Source organism: Erinaceus europaeus, chromosome 20 (genome assembly GCF_950295315.1).
Source record: "Erinaceus europaeus chromosome 20, mEriEur2.1, whole genome shotgun sequence".
NCBI lineage: Eukaryota > Metazoa > Chordata > Mammalia > Eulipotyphla > Erinaceidae > Erinaceus > Erinaceus europaeus.
Genome location: NC_080181.1, coordinates 9,806,284 through 9,826,077, shown reverse-complemented (window position 1 = coordinate 9,826,077; position 19,794 = coordinate 9,806,284). Strand labels below are relative to the sequence as shown.

The 19,794-nt window shown below is 45.2% G+C and overlaps 1 protein-coding gene across 1 annotated transcript in view; it reads right to left on the bottom strand.

Moving 5' to 3' along the window:
* Nucleotides 1–267: 267 nt before the first annotated feature.
* The window catches only part of SIAE (sialic acid acetylesterase), a 39,969-nt gene continuing 20,442 nt past the window's right edge, over nucleotides 268–19,794 (bottom strand). The window contains exons 4-10 of the mRNA XM_007520690.3: nucleotides 15,867–16,005; nucleotides 12,932–13,109; nucleotides 11,118–11,227; nucleotides 10,453–10,586; nucleotides 3,602–3,759; nucleotides 2,514–2,706; nucleotides 268–894 (exon numbers count right to left, since the gene is read on the bottom strand). Of these exons, the coding sequence (XP_007520752.2) occupies nucleotides 640–894; nucleotides 2,514–2,706; nucleotides 3,602–3,759; nucleotides 10,453–10,586; nucleotides 11,118–11,227; nucleotides 12,932–13,109; nucleotides 15,867–16,005 (1,167 nt within the window). The 3' untranslated portion in view covers nucleotides 268–639. The remainder of the gene's footprint in view (nucleotides 895–2,513; nucleotides 2,707–3,601; nucleotides 3,760–10,452; nucleotides 10,587–11,117; nucleotides 11,228–12,931; nucleotides 13,110–15,866; nucleotides 16,006–19,794) is intronic.

Sequence of the window (19,794 nt, the reverse complement as noted above, 5' to 3'; positions counted from 1 at the left end):
CATAAACCAACCCCCACTTCCTCTTCATTCATGACACGGTCCCCTAGCACCTCCCAGAAGACCTGCGCATGGTTCTGGCTCATTTCAAACATTCACAGTTCCATTATCCAGACAGAAGAAATGACACTGTCTTGTGCTTAACATGCAAACCAGGCTATCATCAGTTATATGAAAGCTCTGAGTAGTGGAAGAAAGATCTCAATTCCACATAAGGAAAAACTACTGGGAAGTTTAGAATAGAACGCTATGCAAAGATTCAACAAACACTTGTCAGATGTTAATAAAAGTCATAATATTAGTTGACCTACTTGGCCTTGAAATGTCTTCCAACCCTGAGTTTCCACAGTTGGAAAGAGGACAGGTGTTAGATGGTGCACTCCGATAATGAGGGAGTGAATGGCACTGAGGTTCAGTGTGCAGTTTAGAATTAGTGCCTGGCTTGGGGGGGGGGGGGTTGGCAAACACTGCATTTACCTACCAACCCTGGCTCAGCTCAGGTCAGCCTAGCAACAGCAACATGCTGGGAGTTGTGCAATGTGGTCTTTCTATGAATTTCCTTTAAAAATAAGTTGTCATCATTGAAACTCCCTAAATTCCCAAATCTAAAGGAACCCCACTTGTGTCTGAGGTAGGGTCAGACTACAGCTGAATCTGTAGTAGCTGTGTTTCAGGATTCTGTCCATCAAAGACAGCCGTGAAAGGTGGGGCTGGCAGGGTGCTAGTGGGGTGGTACAAGGGGCAGCTCTTATATTCACAAGGCCATGTGGTCCAGGCATATCGCACAGCAACTGGGGTGCCAGTGCAGTAATGGATATCCAAGGTCAAGGTCTGGACAGATGATGTTAAAATGGAAACTGGAATCCAACTGCATTCATAGTCATCACAACAGGAAACCTAGTGAGAGAAGAGAAAAAGGAATCAGTGAGAAGGCTTTTCAAAAAGAGTGGGAACTACTTGCCCAGACAGACATGAAGGCAGAGAAAGGGACCCTCTTAGCTAACAGAACCAGAGTCCATGCTGGGTCTGGTCAACTAGCCACCAGCTGGGACAAAATGTTCATAATTAAGTCAACTAGTCAAGAAAGAAAAAATTAAATTGCTGCAGGAGACTAGGAAGCATAGTTCCCGGTACCATTTGGTGAGGGTTCCCTCCCGCCAAATGGCAGCAGTGGATCAGTCAGCAGCCCTGGCACCCCTAGGGGGTAAGGAGGAAGGACGAATAATGGGGCCCAGAGGAACTCTGGGTAACAAGTCCTTCTCAATCCAGTTAAGAATATTTACTGGGGACCAGGTGGTGGTGCACCTCGTTGAGTGCATGTGTTACAATAACCAAGGACCCAGGTTCAAGCCCCCAGTCCCCACTTGCAGGGGGAAAGCTTCACAAGTGGTGAAGTAGTGCTGTAGATGTCTTCTGTCCCTCTCTCTTTCTACTTCCCCCTTCCTCTCAATTTCTGGCTATCTCTATCCAATAAATAAATAAATAAAGATATTTAAAATTTTTTTTTAAATACTTACTTTCAGGAACACAGAGGTTAAATTCAGTCCTGACCCGACTGCAAACTGCAGTAACTGACTAGAGAGAATAGCTCTGCATGCAGAGACTTCCTGGAGCAAGAATTCGTCTAAAGCTTGGTGTCCACAGAATTACCGGAGGGAGTCAGACATGGGATTCTTCCATCTCTTCCAATGAATGACCTTTTCACACAACCACCCCACTCTAGTGGCCTGCTGATCCCCAAGCACATTAAATGTTCCGTCTTAAAATGTCTCAGCCCTTCTAGCCGCACTGCAGGTGGCTCCTAAATAACCCCTTTAGTCAGCAGCCCCAGGTCCACAATGGGCTCATCCTTGCTCTAGGTATTAAAAATTTACGTTAATTCACACTCATTTATCCAACGTCAAGCTTAAGCCTCTTAAAGAAGACATTAAACTCAAAGGAACATCAGAATGTAAAACAACGTGACAAGAGACACCCAAAAATGAGGGTAAGAGGCAGAAAAGCAAGCTCACCCACGTAGGGTGCGTGCATTGCCATGCACGAGACCCAGGCTCAAGTCCTGGTGGGAATCTTTAGTGATCTGATCTCTGCCTGTCTCTCTCTTTCTATGTCTACAGGAATGAACAAGAAGTCAGTCCAGGAGCAGTAAGGTCACCATGAGTAATGCCCTGGCTCCACCCAAAAAAATGAGAGAGAGAGAATGAAGAGAACTATTCTAAAATAAGGAGCCCCACAATAGGCAACCTCCCAATAAAGCTGAAAGTCATTTCAGCTTGTTGATTGTTCTTGGAGAGGAACTATAGAAAAGAACATCAATTTAATGTGGACTCACTTTCCCTTCTATGATTGTCTTGTCTATCAAAACTGCTTCTAATCATATGAGCAGCTGCTTATTTCCCCTGAGTTAAACTCAGACCCCATCAACCAAGACCTGCCCCATCATCATGTTATAATTAAAGACATGGGCCTGTGGGGAGGGGAACTCCTGACCTGACTTTCTCTCCTCATCTTCTTACCATAAACAGCCTGGTATCCATAGTGATCACTTGGATCTGCTGGGTATACGTGAGGATGAGCAGGCCCTCGTGTTCCATGAACTGTATCTTCTCAGGCATTGGTCCTTGAAAGAGAAGCTTCTCACCGTAACCCACTGCGAGCGCCCCTAAGAGTAGCCTATAGGCCACGGTCTGTTTATCTCGAGGGTGGATGCTGCAGGGTGGGGAACAAGTACAGAACTTTTGGTTTAACCTCAATAATTATCATGTTATTTTTAAAGGAAATACTACAAAACAAGGTGAGAATGAAATTGATTGAACTCAAGATCCAGTGACCAGTGGCCTTAGCAAAGTGCTAAATGGTAACTGGAGATGGAGCTCTACTCCTTCATGGGTTGGAAATCTCCAAGTAACAGATGCCTTAGAAGGAAGGAGTAAGGGGAGAGAGGGAGAGACGCATTGGAGGGAAGGAGAAGGGAAAGCATAGAGAGCTAATTCCTAAGACTATCCCAACCATTAAAAGTCCAGTGTTTAATTAAAAATCAGCTGTTCATTATTTGATCTCTAGATTTTAATCATCCATTCAATAAATATTCATTCACAAGTAAGCATCTGTTTAAGTTTCACTGGAATGCAGACACTGCCTGCTGGGATCCATCTGACATTTGCAATGTCCTATCTTCCAGCTAGAGTATAGGCAGAAGCCATGAGGTAGGCTCTCCTAAGTCCACGGTAGCACTCCATTTCCTGCCTGTGTTTGTTTTTTCTTCTGATTTACCTTGGCCAATCCAAGTAAATAGAGGTGGCATGTGTTAGACCCAAGTGGAGGCACTTAAGGCCAGGGTAGACTTGAAGGTAAACAAAAGCATCCATCAACTGGGAGCCTTGTCCTGGTCATCTTCCCTGGACATGCAGTGTGAACAAGAGCATTTGTATTGCATTAAGAGTTCTTCACATTACAGCAGCACATTTCAGCTTAGGTGACTGGCAGAAGGTGCTGCCAATGTTCAATCCTTAGGTCACCTACTCTGTGTCCCTCAGAAGTGAACATCAGGGTGAAGGTGACGAGATCATAGATAGTTCCAGCAAAACCCAAGAAGGAACCATACCTGCCAAAAGGTGAGCTCCTATCACCAAGATCCATAGCCACAGCCATGAATGTGTTGGGCATCTTTATGTTGGGGGCGTAGCCAAAGTCAGCTGTTTGATGCCAGCGGATCTCAGGGAACTTCTCATCTGAGGTTCTATCAGTCTCATATGAAGATAACTGAAAAGCAGAGTGATTGCTGCATCAGAATCATGTTGCTTTAGAATCCTAAATCCTTTAGGAGCCTTTTTTTTTTACAAGCAGACACTGCTTTTGCTTCACTCTTTATTATTATTATTATTTTTACCTCCACGCAAAAAATTTTATTGCTGGGACTCAGTGGCTGCACTACAAATCCACTGCTCCTGGAGGCTATATTTTTCCCTTTTGTTGCCCTGGTTGTTTTATCGTTGTTGTGGTTGTTATTGATGTCGTTGTTGTTGGATAGGACATAGAGAAATCGAGAGAGGAGGGGAACAGAGAGAGGGAGAGAAAGATAGACACCTGCTTCACTGCCTGTGAAGTGACCCCCCCCCGCAGGTAGGGAGCCGGGGGCTCGAACTGGGGTTCTTATGCTGGTCCTTGTGCGCTTAACCTGCTGCGCTACTGCCCAAACCCCCCCCTTTTATTTATTTATTATTGGATAGAGACAGAGAGAAATTGAGAAGAGGTGGAGATAGAGGAGAGAGACAGAGAGACACCTACAGTCCTGCTTCACCACTTGTGAAGCTTCCCCTCTACTTGCACACTGTAATGTGAGCGCTTAACCAGGTGTGCCACCCCTGGCCCCAACTTCACTCTTTTTTAATGTTATTTATTTATTACTTTTTTATTGCTATCCACCAGGGTTATTACTGGGATTCAGGTCCTGCATAATGAATCCACCACTCCCAGCAGCCATTCTTTTTTTTCTTTTTTTCTTATTTTTATTAGGACAGATAGAAATTGAGAGAGGAAGGGAGAGAGAGAGGGAGCGGGTAAAAGAGACACCTGCAGACCTGCTTCACTGCTTGGAAAATGTCCCCCTTGCAGGTAAGGACCAGGGGCTTGAACGTGAGCTCTTGCATATGACAATGTGTGCACTTAACTGGGTGCACAACCACCCAGCCCCTCTGCTTTACTCTTTCGTCCAAGTGTTCATTCACAACTATTTCCTGACCTATAAAGATTTTACTATCTAGGCAGAATCCCCCCTTTTCCCACATGCTACCCCTCTCAACAAGAGAGAGAGTCTGTTTCTCCTCACTGAATCTGGGCTAAGCCCAGATTTTCTCTGACCCACAGAATGCAGCACAGGTGATGCCATGAATCTCTGCCTTCTGATTTCATCCTCTTAGAACCCTGAGACAACTATGTTAAAAATACCTAACTACTCTGCTGGAGGAACAAGCAGAAAGATGTCAGAAATCAGAAGCTGGTTGGTATATTGCACCAAAGTAAAAGACTCGGGTAGGGGGGTGGGTTCAGGTGATGACAGAGGAGGACCTAGTGGGGGTTGTGTTGTTATGTGGAAATTTTATACATGTACAAACTATTGTATTTTACTGTTGAATGTAAACCATTAATCCCCCGATAAAGTAACTAAAAAAAATCAAGCTGGGGCTGGGTAGTGGTGCACCTACTAGAGTGTACATGTCACAAGGCACAAGGACCTGGGGTCAAGCCCATAGTCACCACCTGCAGAAGAGCTTCATGAGCAGTGCTGCAAGTATCTGTCTTTTCCCCTGTGCCCTCTCAGTTCCTGTCTCTAACAAAAAATTAATTAATAAATAAACCATTTTTAAAAGAAACTGGAAGCTGAGGAGAAAGAATTCATACCCCCAGTAATTCCAGCTGAGGGGCCAGTCTTGTGAATTCTGGGTGCTTCAGTTCAGGTTGCAGCCTGACTGTCCTCATTCACTGTTCAGAGGAGCCATCCTAGCTGGGCCCTGCCCAAGTAGCTCATGAAATACACGGTTCTTTCAGCCACTAAATTGGGGGGGGGGGGGTTACGAAGCATGTGGTAACTGATATATCTGTGCAGTGTCATGTGTCCATTAACAATGTGGAACTTGCTAAGAAATGTGTCTCCAGGCAACTTAGTGTGGACTCAACATCAGGCATGGATTCTGGACACTTAACGGACCATAAGGAACAAAGTAGCATGAGACCAGTGAAGCACAAGGGTAAATAGTGCCCTCAGGAGAAGCACTCGAGCCGCACAGGGCTACTGCCATCTGAAACGCTATTGGGATGGCTATATTGTCACGGAGCAGGGGGGATGCATGCGCACATACAGTCCACCACTGACCACACTGTCACTGTGCGTCACCTTGCTGCATGACACAGGGCCCTGAAGAGAGTCAGAGAGGAGTCTGCCTCGCCAAGAGCAAAGTCAATGGCATCAGAGGTCCCAATTCTCCTCACCTGCCTAGAGCCACACCTCCTGCCCAGTGGGCCAGGCTTCTCCTGACCACTAGCTTCTCAGTTCAGCCATCCAGTCTGTTCTGCTCAACAGACTAAAACAGCAGTAATGGTGTGGCAAGCTAGCCCAGCCTTGGGAGACCAGGCCTGCTTTCACCTGCTCTTCTGCATTGCTGTTGTCACCCTGGAAAAGGAGAGGTGGACCCAGGGAGGTATGAAAGCACCTAGAGGAGCACGGCCAAGGTGCCATCTCCCAGCTGCCCTACCCATGACACCTGTAGTAACCAGTGATACTTTCAGACACAGAGTTTTGAAGTGGCCTGTGTCATAGCAGTGGCCAAAGTGCAATACACTTTGTAGGACAGATCTGCAGTGAGAAAGTGAATAAGTAGCAGTGTCAAGTAGTGTGGAGTAAATGCTATCTTCATGCTGCAGATAGCAGCAACCTACATTTAAAACAAAGTTTATCATTATTTAAAAAAAAATGGCCTCAATATGTTTTTAAAAATCTAGGTGGGCAGTGACTAGTGACACAACCAGGGCCAGGAGCATGTGTGTGAGAGTGACTAGTGATGTGACCAGGGCCAGGAGCATGTGTGTGAGAGTGACTAGTGACGCGACCAGGGCCAGGAGCATGTGTGTGAGAGTGACTAGTGACGCGACCAGGGCCAGGAGCATGTGTGTGAGAGTGACTAGTGACGCAACCAGGGCCAGGAGCATGTGTGTGAGAGTGACTAGTGACGCGACCAGGGCCAGGAGCATGTGTGTGAGAGTGACTAGTGACGCGACCAGGGCCAGGAGCATGTGTGTGAGAGTGACTAGTGACGCGACCAGGGCCAGGAGCATGTGTCTGCTTCCCGCAGACACAAGAGGACTGAAAAGTGGAATCACAGTCACTACCGGCCAGTTCCAGGATGAGGGTCACAACCACAGAGTTCCTGGAAGGAGCCTAAGGTATAGTCTGAAGTTTAACAGGAAAAAAAATTGTGACAAGGGCCACTCAAATCAAGGAAGCTGTTCAAAATGTCAGTTTGCTGACAATTCTAGTGGCGATTCTCCATTCTGGTGCATCGGTTGCACTACCACATAGTGGCCACGTGGGGGAACCAGCTTACCCACATCCAAGTGAGATCACAGTGCTCTCCCTGTCTGACAGAAGCACTGCTCAGGCTCCCACTGGGACTGGTAGAAGAGCTGCTGCTAGTGCAGGTGTGTAACAGCCAAGGGTTATAACAGCAGCCACATCTGGAGGGCTGTACACTACTAGCACACCGCAGTCTGCAGTCTGTTCCACTGTTTCTCTAAATGCCTGTGACAAAAGGAGATGCTGAGAAAGTACAGCTTCTCCTCTCCACTCTCTTGCTGCTGCTCCTGGTGGCTCTTCACTAGTCACTCTCACACACATGCCCCAGGCCCTGGTCGAGTCACTAGTCATTCTCACACACATGCTCCTGGCCCTGGTCGCGTCACTAGTCACTCTCACACACATGCCCCAGGCCCTGGTCGCGTCACTAGTCACTCTCACACATGCCCCAGGCCCTGGTCCTGGTCGCGTCACTAGTTACTCTCACACATGCCCCAGGCCGCCCTGGTCTTGGTCGCGTCACTAGTCACTCTCACACATGCCCCAGGCCCTGGTCGCGTCACTAGTCACTCTCACACATGCCCCAGGCCCTGGTCGCGTCACTAGTCACTCTCACACACATGCTCCAGGCCCTGGTCACATCACTAGTCACTCTCGGACACATGCTCCTGGCCCTGGTCGCTCCATGAATTCCAGTCTTACACCTCTAACTGTGTTGTTGTATGCGAGAAGCACTTGCAAGTTGACTCCTCTTACTCCTCCTCTTCCCTTTTTAAAATTTTATTTTATTTATTTATTATTTATTTTTGACAACAGGGTTGCCACTGGGGTTAGTGCTTGCACAGAAACTCCACCCGTCCCAAGGACTATTTTGGGGGTTTTTTTGTTTTGTTTTGAATTTTTCCAGTGTTTTCAAAATTTTTCAAGTTTTTTTCCTATTTTCAAAATTTTTCAGTTAGAGACAGAGAGAGAGAGAGAAGGAGAGGCACCTGCAGTACTGCTTCACCACTTGTGAAGCTCCCCCACACACGCAGATGGGGGTTAAGGCTTGAACCCAGGTCCTCATTTATGCTGTTGTGTGTACATTAATGGGTGTGGCAACACCTGGTCCCCAAGCCTGACACTTCTATGAAGCCAATTCATCTTTCCTTTACAAGCCAATTCCGCTTTTGAATGTCCCAACTTCTCTGAATCACAAAAATAAATACTAACAGCTAGTATGTGTTAGGCTTTACATGGATTAACCCAGTGTGATACTTAAAAAATAACAGAGATTTTTCAACATCCTGTGCAGAATTATAGAGCTACAAAAGTATCAGAGTGGGATTTCTTCTCAGGAAGATGATCTCTGGACCCATGCTCTGGTTCATTGTTTCATATTCCATAGCACCACTTGGACAATATATATTTATATCACAAGGTCTCTACACATCTGTTGATGGTGAAAAAGGTAAAGTCCAGGGCAGGCAGGTGGCTCACCCAGTAGAAAGCACACATGACTATATGCACGGACCTGAGTTCAAGTCTTAGGCAACCACAAGGGAAGCTCCATGAGTGCTGAAGTGTGCTTCAGTCTTCCTTTCTCTGCCTCTCACCCTCTACTTGGAAAAAAAAAATCACTGAGAACTTTGGAATATTATAGGCACTGAGGCCAAGATAACTTTGGTAGCAAGACAAAAAATGTTAAAGTCCAAAAGCCAAAGGGCTTCATGTAAGTGCAAGGATGAAGGTCCAGGGGGCTCATGCTGCGTTTCTATCACCTCACACAGTCCACAGCATGTACAAAATCCCCCAATACACACATTTGGCTATATTCTAGTCCCCATGTGTATAGGCCAAGATTAAAAAAAAAAAAAAAAAAAAAGTACCTCAGAAATCAAAATGTAGTCTCTACCAACAATAATATAGAACTGGTGACAGGAGTGGCTATTTTGGAAATAATGAGCAAGGTAATCTTGTTTCAAGTCAAAACAAACATAAGAGAGAAGAGAGAAAATGATCACAAAGTTATCAGTGGAAAGGCTGCTGATAAAAATCTTCCTCCAAGGAAAGGCCTGGTGGGATGGAAGGCAAACAGGCTGGGACAACAGTGAGGATGTATCTGCGGGCATGCAGAGACAGCTGTCTGGAAGCAAGTGTGTCCCATTAAGACAATATAGCCTGTTCTGTTATTATTAGTGAATTGGAGCATGCTTATGCAATGCCTTGCTGGATTAATTTCCTTTCTCTCTCTCTCTCTCTCTCTCTCTCTCTATCTCTCTCTCTCTCTCTTTCTCTCTCTTTATTGTTGTAGTTATTGATGTCATCGTTGTTGGATAGGACAGAGAGAAATGGAGAGAGGAGGGGAAGACAGAGAAGGGGAGAGACAGACAGACACCTGCAGACCTGCTTCACCGCTTGTAAAGCGACTCCCCTGCAGGTGGGGAGCCGGGGGCTCGAACCGGGATCCTTATGCTGGTCCTCGAGCTTCGAGCCAATTGTGCTTAGCCTGCTGCGCTACCGCCTGACTCCCTATCTCTCTCTTTTGTGAAAGAGAATACATACAGCACCAAAGTGTCTTTCACTGTGGTGAGTCTTGGGCCTGTGCTTAACCCTGATCACGCACATAGCAAAGCGGCATGCCATCCATTTTTCTTTTTTCTTTTTTGTTTTTGCCTCCAGGGTCATCACTGGGGCTCAGTGCCTGCACTACAAATCCACTGCTCCTGGGGGCCATTTTCTTCCATTTTGTTGTCCTTGTTGTTTGTTGTTATTGTTACTGCTGTTACTGCTGTTGTGCTATTCAAATTTTTTAAAAGATGTCAGCGGAATGAAATGTTATAAGCCAGTGGGTTTACTACTTAATAACAGACAAAAAAATTAGTAAAAGTCCCAAAATATGGAAACTCAGCAGTGCACTACTTAACAAATACTGGGTCAAAGAGGAAATTAAGGAAGAAATCAAAATGTTCCAAGAATTCAATGAAAATGAAGACATGAGGTATCAAAATATTTGGGAAACAGCTAAGGCAGTGCTGAGAGGAAAGTTCATAGCCATACAAGCATGCATTAGAAAAAGCTAAAACAAGAAAAAATTAAAATAACCTGATTGCACATCTTAAAGACTTAGAAGAAGAACAACAAAGGAACCCTAGAGCAACCAGAAGGACTGAAATAACTAAAGTCAGGGCAGAAATAAATAACACTGAAAATAAAAAAAACTACACAAAAGATCAATAAAGCTAAATGCTGATTCTTCGAAAGAGTAAACAAAACTGACCAACACTTAGCCAGACTCACAAAACAAAAAAAAAGAGAAGAAAACAAAGAAATGAATAACCCAGGAAAGAGATCTCAACAGCTCCCCCACTCTAAAGCCCAAAAGCCCCCATTCACCCCACGTGTACCTGGACAAAGCCAAATGGGAAGAGACGATGTGTCTGTCGCTGGGAGCCGAAGTGGAAGGTCTGGCGCCAGTCGTCAATGAGCTCGGGGAATGTGCAATTATACAGGTCCCTGTTAAAATCCTGATTGGATTCCCCTAGTAAAGACAGTTCCGACTGAGAGGAGTTTGGATGGCACACAGTAAGAGCAGGCGTTCCTCCCAACCTCAGCATGTGCCCTTGGATAGCAGCCTGCCTGCAGTCTCTCCAGGCCGGCCTGGGGACTTGCTCTGGCCACTGCAGCAGCAGAAGCTTGAGATTCGCTCCAGCTGTGGGATCTGCTCTCTCTAGATACACTTGGAAGACAATATGAGCAATTCATATTGACTAGCTTATGAAGGAGGAGAGGCACAAGGGAGCCACGGTACCCCAGTGGACAGACTGCACCACCACCACCCCACACTGTCCCAGGAGTGGGAGAGGTCAACACAAGCTCAGTGAGCCAACCCTACAACCTGCCAAAAACACATCAGTGGTCTCAGCAGAAATTAGCTGAAGCAGCCCAGACAGAGAACTAAGAAATCATATATATATCCTTTTTTTAAATCTAACTTCAGTGACTAAGTTCTGGTTTGTTACACAGAAAAATATAGCTAGCACAATGGGGAGGTGGCAGATTGAGCACTTACCCTGGTACCATATCACCCCTTTGAGTGTCATTTTGTGTAGGGGATATATCATGGCATTCCAGAGGACAGAGTATTCTCTGGGACCAGTCACGAACTCAAGTGAACCCATTCTAGAGAAACAGAAAGCACAAGTATCACAAGGAGCTAGGGCTACACGAGCGCTGCTCCCTGAGCTGGCAGCTATGCATTTTTCTCTCTACTGACAAAGACCATGCAAAATCAAACTGAACCACTCTTACATGTGAAATTGTGAAGCATCTCTAAATCTCACACTCAGGCTCTTCCCAGAAAGCTTTTGGTCATCTTTCTGTGAGTTCCAAGAGGGCCATCCCAGTTCTCAGAGAAAACCATTAATGTGAGCAGGACTTTATTGTCTCTCACATACTCAACATATTTAATGAGAGTTCAGTGGATAGTCAGTTAAATTGTTTTAAGCTTTTATAGGCAGTGCTATGATTGTCTTCTTGATTACTGTGCATGCAGGCTTAATTAATTCCTTAAAATCTATTTCCAAAAGTGAAATCACTGAGTCAAAAGATTTTTTTTATTTGCCTCCAGGGTTATTGCTGGGACTCAGTACACTATGAATGCACTGCTCCTGGAGACCATTTTTTTTCATTTTGTTGCTGTTGTTGTTACCATTATTACTGTTGTTGCTGCTGCTGTTGTTGGATAGGACAGAGAGAAAGTGAAAGAGAAGGGGAAGACAGAGAGGGAGAGAGAAAGACAGACAGCTGCAGACCTGTTTCACCACTTGCAAAGCTGCCTTGCAGGTGGGGAGCCAAGGACTCAAACTGGGATCCTTAAAGCCAATCCCTGCACTTCACACCATGTGCCCTTAACCCACTGTGCTATCACTGGCCCCTAAGATATATTTTCTTTTAAGTCTGTGAATGTGCTCTAAAATGTCCAAGTAGAACACTTCTATGAATTGGTACTTGCAGTAGTTGTGCATGAGAATGTTGCCTTGCCCTTGTGCCCTAGGATTGTCCCGTCCATGTCCCCAGGTATCTGGTAAGTCTGGCATTAGTTCTCTCCTGTCTGCTATAGGAGATTCTTCTTGTTTCCAAGTTGACTGACTTCACTCCCCCATAGGCAAGTCTTTACCCAAGAGCTCAAGTCCATCTTCAAGCAGTTCGCATGCTGTTAACCTCTATGCTAATATCAGGATTTAAGTAATGGGCCCTATAACCCCCTCTGCCACAAGTATTCTTCCTGACCCAACCTGTCCTAAGTGCGCTTTCTTAATCCTTTGACTACATGTACATTTGTTACATCTGGGAAAATGTTTGTTCTCACTGGAAGGAAGGTGCAGGGGCCTATGGCAGAAACTAAAGCCATCCTTTGTCATAGCCATTTACTATGTCCATGAGAAAATAAGGAAACTTCTCCGAGACGTGGGATCTCTATCTACTGCACACCTGTGGAATCTACACTTCTGAGGTCACTGTGTGACTTGAATCAATCATATAAAATAAAAAGAAATGGTTGTAAAATATATATGTAAAGTATTTACAACAGAAGCATTATGGTAATAAAATACATATTATATAGAAAGCTTTCAGTAAGTATCAGCTATTATTATTACTAGGGAATAGGATCACAATTGCTTCATGTTTGTAGTGTCAGACTGTAGTGCAGAAGACAGTGAAAACCAATCCTCTCCAGTGCATGGAGTAAGGACAGAGAGACTTCCAGGCACCCCTGGACCTGCAACAACACACACCTGACTCCTCAGACGGGCCCATGGCCCTTTTCTCTTATACAGTTTCCTGCTAGGTTTTCTCCCTCCAGATGGGAGGGTGCCCGCTTACCTCATCCATGGGACCCCACAGGTTTTCAGCGGTCTTTTGGATGACCAGGCTTCAATGGGTGTTCCACCCCAACAGGAGGAGATCAGCCCAATGGGATAGTGAAGATTGTCATACAGGGAACGCCCAAAGAGCCAGCACACTGCTGACATGTATGTGAAACTTCCATGGCCTAAGTTTTCTGTTTGGAGAAATAGTTAAATAAAAAGAATCAGGGATGGGAAGGGCACCGGGCGGTAGCACAGTAGGTTAAACACACGTGGCGCAAAGTGCAAGGGCCGGTGTTAAGGATCCCAGTTTGAGCCCCCAGCTCCCCACCTGCAGGGGGGTTGCTTCACAAGTGGTGAAGCAGGTCTGCAGGTGTCTGTCTTTCTCTCCCCCCACCCTGTCTTCCCATCCTCTCTCAATTTTTCTCTGTCCTATCCAACAATGATAGCAATAACAAAAATAATAGGGACTGGGTGGTGGCACACCTGGTTGAGTGCATATGTTACAGTGCTCAAGGACCCGGGTTTGAGGCCCCAGTCCCCACCTGCAGAGGGAAAGCCTTGCAAGTGGTGAAGCAGGGCTGCAGATGTCTCTCTTTCTCTCTCCCTATTTCCCCTACCCTCTCGATTTCTGGCTGTCTCTATCCTAAAGATAGTAAACAGACAAACAAAAAATTTTAAAAACACAATAATAACACCAACAAAAATGATGAACAAGGGCAACAAAAAAGAAAAAAAAAATAGCCTCCAGGAGCAGTGGATTCTAGCACAGGCACCAAACCCCCACCAACAATAACCCTGGAGGCAAAAAAAAAAAAAAAAAAAAAGAATCAGTGTGTGTGAGATAAGGTAAGCAGGCAGAATATAGGACTTGTATGCTTGAGTTTCTAGGTTTGATCCTTAGCATCTCATGCTGGAGTTGAACAGTGTTCTGGCTTTGCTCTTTCTCTCCTCCCTTCCCACTCTCATAAAAAAGAAAAAATTGAAAAAAGAAAAAGGACTGGAAAGAAACACAAATGGCCCCACTGGGAGAAAGGAGTTGAAAGAGGACACAGAGAGGGAGAAGGCAGAGAAGAGTTTGAGGAAGGAAGTACCACACACACCAGCAGAGGGAAGTGCAGCTTCTAAAAGCCATGGCCAGTGGGGTGCAAGTGTCTATCTTTCTCCCTCTCTATCTCCTCCTCCCCTCTCAATTTCTCTCTGTCCTATCCAAAAATAATAATAATAATAATCTACAGGAGCAGTGGATTCATAGTGCAGGCACCAAGCCCCAGTGACAACCCTAGAGGCAAAAAAATAAGATAAATAAAAGCCATGGCCAGCAACATACAGCTGCAGAATACCCAGAGGGTCTATGACAGTCTGAGTCACCGTGAGGGACACAAGTTACTGAGGGAAAAGCAGAAGCCAGGTTACAACAGATACTGAAAAGGGTGAGCAGAAAGCTATCTTCTACTACAAAGGACACAAACCAGAGGGGACAGATTAGGTATTGTGAGAAAACTGTGACATTTACTTTTGCTTTGTTCTGTCCTACCACTGTTGTATGCCAGGGACCCAGCACAGAGCCTGATGGAGAAGAGCTTGAAAGTTGGCTGAGTGGACAGAGGGCAAAAGGGCAGTGCCTAAGGGAGGGAAGAAGGTTCTGGAGGAGATAGGAGCCCACATGGAGGTAGCCCCCTCAAATGACACAGAAACAAAGGAAGAAAGAGGAGAGGAGAAGATGCTGGCAGAGTACTCTGAGCAGCCCCAGTATGTTCAGCAAAACCAAATGTAGTGCCAGCTGCTGTGTGGCAAGAGGGAGATTCAGTGCAGAAACGTTAAAAGAAACAAATGGAATGCTCACCATTCCAGGAGTGGGGCATTCAGGAAGAGATGATTTTAAAAAATGAGTGAATCGCCATCCTGACTTCCCTAGGCAGATGAACTCACCAATATGTCCTGGAACCCCACCTCTCCAAAGCCCTACCCACGAAGGAAAGACAGGAACAGGCTGGGGGTAGGGACTGATCTGCCAATGCCCATGTCCAGCAAAGAAGCAATTACAGAACCCAAAACTCTCCTCTTCTTCACTCCAGCAAGAATTCTGGGGGCAGGGGTAGATCACATAATGGTTATGCAAAGAGACTCTCATTCCTGAGGCTCCAGAATCAGTCCCAGGTTCAATCCCCCCACACCACCATAAGCCAACGGGGTAAATGACAGGGGAAGTAAGGCAGGGCTCTGTACCCCCATTCCACCAGGACCCAACATGTTTGCCACAAGGAATCTTGTTTTTATATCATCAATGTAATGGAAGTAAATATGGAAAAGCACCAGAGGAAGCCAGCACAGTCTCAGTTATCTGGGAGAGAAGAGGAAAAAAGGAAAGACACTTAAAAGTAGTAAAAGGTGTAGAGATAAACTAGAAAGGGAGTAAAGGCAGGCGGGGGTAGATAGCATGATGCTTATGCAAAGAGACTCTCATGCCTGACTCTCTAAGTCCCAGGTTCAATCCCCCACACCACCATAAGCCAGAGATGATCAGTGCTCCAGTAATGAAGAAGGAGGAGGAGGAGGAGGAGGAGGAGGAAGAGGAGACAAGCAGGAGGAGGAGAAGAATGAGAGTAAAAGCAGGACCATTGAAAAAATGGGGGAAAAGAATATATATACACAGATACAGATAGATAATTATGGAATCAGCCCATATCAATAACCTTGGGTGACTGCAGTTTCTATTGGAGGGAATGGGGTTAAGAACTGTTGGTGGTGGGAATTGTATGGAATTATACCCCTATTATCTCACAATTCCGTAAATCAATATTAAATCACAAATAAAATAAGATAAAATAAAATTTTTTAAATGATTAAATACTAACAGATAAGATAGAACCAAATTCAAATTGACAGATTCCCCTGGGACACTAACCCATCATGTGTGAGAGACGGTGTGTGTTCCAGCAGCCACTCACCTGCAGAGGGCGTTGACCACCCTAAGTCAATCTCAGCAATATCTTCCAGCTCCTTGCCTGACTGGACAAGAGACAAAGACAAGATGCGCACAGACTGGTAGGCAGCGGTGTTATACAGCTCTGCTGTGGCATTAAATATCTGGAAAAGAAAAGGAAACATCATTCTTTCCTCCAACCTTTGTGGGGGAATCAACTATCTTACTGCTTTAGTCAATACTGAGCTCTTCTGAAGAGCAATACACCAAGGCCAAGTGCATAACTAAAACCAATGATGGGCAGATTGAAGTTGCCTTGATCCCCACTGACCCAGAGAGACTCATGAATCATGACCCCAAGGAAGGCAGGAGTCTAAGGACAACTGTAATTCTAAACAGTAGGCTCACTATAGACCAGTGGGCTTTGCATTAAAGAAGACAGAGCATCAGTTAGATTACGGGGGTATCTCAAAACTAAAATGCTTCTATTCAGGGGGAAAAAAGAAGAAAGAAAAGCAAAAGCATCTGATAACACAGAGCCAGGGAACTGAATTAACTTCTTTTAAAACTGATGCCAAAATGGGCCGTGGGAGGCAAGCTTGGATGATCCATAGCATTTAAGAGCATTTAAAAGAAATAGCCTGAGAAATGATAGTTGAGCTATTGAATCCAACTGAAATGGGTCTCAGAACACTTGTATTCTCATCTGGGTCCTAGCTAATCAACAAATCTCAGGGTAAATGCTGAGAACAGTCCCAAGAAACTAGACATAGAAAAGGCTCTGTCTAAAGGCAGGTCACTTTCTCTCAGATCACTTAGTAATAATTCATCAAGTGTGGAGATAAGAACAGGTGTGGTTAAGGCATTTTCTGGACAAAGCTGTGCACAGAGTTTCTAGAAAAGTCTAACAGAAAAATCAGAATAAAATGCACTAGCTCTTAAATGTTCAGAGAGACAGGATATTTCAATTACATCACTATTTTATTTTTAGAAAGAAAAGTATTATAAAGGTGTGTGTGTGTGTGTGTGTGTGTGTGTGTGTGTGTGTGTGTGTGTGTGTGTGTGTGTGTGTGTTCTCTTCCAGTCTGCTCTCTATTCCCCTCTAGACTAATGGGGTTTTCCCAAAACAAAGGGCTAAGGGAGTGTTCATGGGGAGGAGGCAGTTCTCTGAGGCCTGGGGGAACAGGCGGTCCAGCTGAGCCGGGCCAGCCACCACAGCAGCCAGGAGGCTGGGACACTTTCCATTGGCTACTAGCCACAGAGTGTGCAGCTGGCTCGCCTTCCCTCCTGCCCACAGTGAGAGAGAAAAGACAAAGCAGGCAGAGTGCCCCCACAGAGCATTTCATTGAAATACACTGCCCCTTGAATGCCTTTGCCACTGAGCCTGCTGTGGCCAATCCAATGGCCAGATGCACAAGAAACAACTCTGAAGGTCTCCATGAGAGCCAGGACCATGACCATGCTGCCTCCTGCACTGCAGCAGCACCAGTCTGTCGGGGTAATTGGGCTCCCCATTATCTGGACAAAGAGCACAAGAGGGTCTCAGGAAAACTCCAGAGGCCATCCACACCTGTGTGTTCTAGATCTCAACTGGCAAGTCAAATGTAAAATAAATATTCCTGAGTTAGAGCAGGCAAATGTTCTCACAGCATATCTTGGCAAGGAAATTATTTTTCAGCAGTAACTACCTGTAAAAAGTCACCTCCCTTGAAATTCAGCTCTGCACTGAGCGCAAAGGATCAGATACTGCTTCCATGGTAACAGTGGATGAAGCTGCTTTCTCTCTCCCACCCACACAAGCTTCCGCACTGATGGGAAGACTGAAGTGCCTTGTAGCAGCAAGATGCCACCTTGGGGAGGCAGCCTGGGAGACTACACCACCTCCCTTGGGGCCCGTTGCTAACACCACAGAGGACGGCTAGGCCAGCAGAGTCAGGAAGGCTGGCATTCTCTAATACTGTTACCAGCACACAAATGGGATCCAAAATGTCGGCTGGAAAACTTCCATTTTCAAACTCACATGCTATTTCAAGCCCAAACTTGAAAGTCACAGAAAGTGTTAACAAAAATAGGAATGTGTGTGTGTGTGTGTGTGTGTGTGTGTGTGTGTGTGTGTGTGTGTGTGTGTGTGTGGAATGACAGTAGTACTAGCAGTCAATTACTTCTGAAATGGGTCTCCTTTCTCAGTCTCACCAGGTCTTTGTGATGGAAGCATTTCTCTGGGGATATTGGCAGCAAACTTAGGAATAAAGAGATTTCTGGAAGATTTTCATTTAAATGACACTTGGTTTCCCCGCTGATGAAAGGGGAAGCCTTACTCCATCTGCTGAGATCAAATTTCATCTCATCAAACACCTCAGTGTAATTATTTTTCTACCAACTATTTAAATGAGGATGTAAATGAATACGAAGGCATTTGAAGTCATTAAGGCAGCGGGGACCAGGAGAGAGCACCACTGCCTCTCTGGGGACCTGCCGGTCACCATCAAAGCAGCTGCTTGCCAGTGTTCATTTTGTAACCTTTATACCACATCCTTGAATTAATGAAGAAGCATCAAGAATCTATTTCCTCAGAGAATCTAGGTCTGGAGCCTTCAGGGGGAGCAAGGCGTGTGTGTGTGTGTGTGTGTGTGTGTGTGTGTGTGTGTGTGTGTGTGAGAGAGAGAGAGAGAGAGAGAGAGGGGGAGAGTATGTATACACACACACATAAGCACACACTCTGAAGGACACAGGAAGTCATAGGGATTTGGATCTGCAGTGTGTGTGTGGGGGGGGTGGTTTTGTATGAATGGGGTTGGTGGTTCAACAGTAAGCAGAAGGGTCTGAGATTCAAGTCCTCGCACCAGTTATGACCAAGCTCTGGTCTGTCTGTCTGTTTCTCTTTCCCTCTTCTCTTAAATCTTTTTTTTTTTTTTTTAAGAATTTGTATTCTAGGAATCAGACGGTAGCACAGCGGGTTAAATGCACATGGTGCAAAGTGCAAGGATTGGCATAAGGATACTGGTTCGAGCCCCCGGCTCCCCACCTGCAGGGGAGTGGCTTCACAGGAAGGGGAGTCACTTTATAGGCAGTGAAGCAGGTCTGCAGGTGTCTCTCCTTCTCTCCCCCTCTGTCTCCCCTTCCTCTCTCCATTTCTCTCTAACAATGATGACATCAATAACAGCAACAATAATCACTACAACAACAATAAAAAACAACAAGGGCAACAAAAGGAAAAATAAATAAATATTTTTTTAAATAATTTGGATTATTTTACATTCTACCACAGCATAACATATAAGTTTTAAAGATAAGGTCACAACTATGAGTACGCCAGCTTCCTGTGGATGTTCTCCTCTGGAGTTTCACTTCTCTGCATGCACAGTGGAGCAAGGATTGTTGAGACACTAGGACCTGGACTGCCTGCCTAACACTGGCCATCTTATTTGGAGGCTAACTAGAAATAGCCACGTCTTAAGACCCAGCCCGACTTAGGAGGCAGCAGATGAACATTTAGACTTTTTCTCCATTTATAAACATCTCACTCTGTGTTATAAATAACACTCAGTTTTAAAATTCGACTTTACCCTAACAACAAGATGGGCATACAATCTGCCATTTCCTTCATTTGAATGTGAAGAGTAGTGGGTTAAAGTGGAAATATTACCTCCTCTAAAAAGGCGCTTCAAGGGAGGGAAGAAGAGAGATATTATGTGTGTCTGTGTGTGCACACACAAGAGCACTGTGTGTTATCAGTGGCATTTTAGATAACTTCATAAAAGACGGGCTAAAAAGCCTGACTTTTGGTAATATATCTAAAAGGCTATCTTGCAAACTAAGTGCATGATTTTAAACAGCAATACAATCTTTCAGCAGAATCTTCTATTTCCATATATCTGAGCTTGTAGCCCTGCTAAACACAGAATGCTTAAGAGTGAATTCTAGCTATACAGCTATCAAGAACAATGAACCCA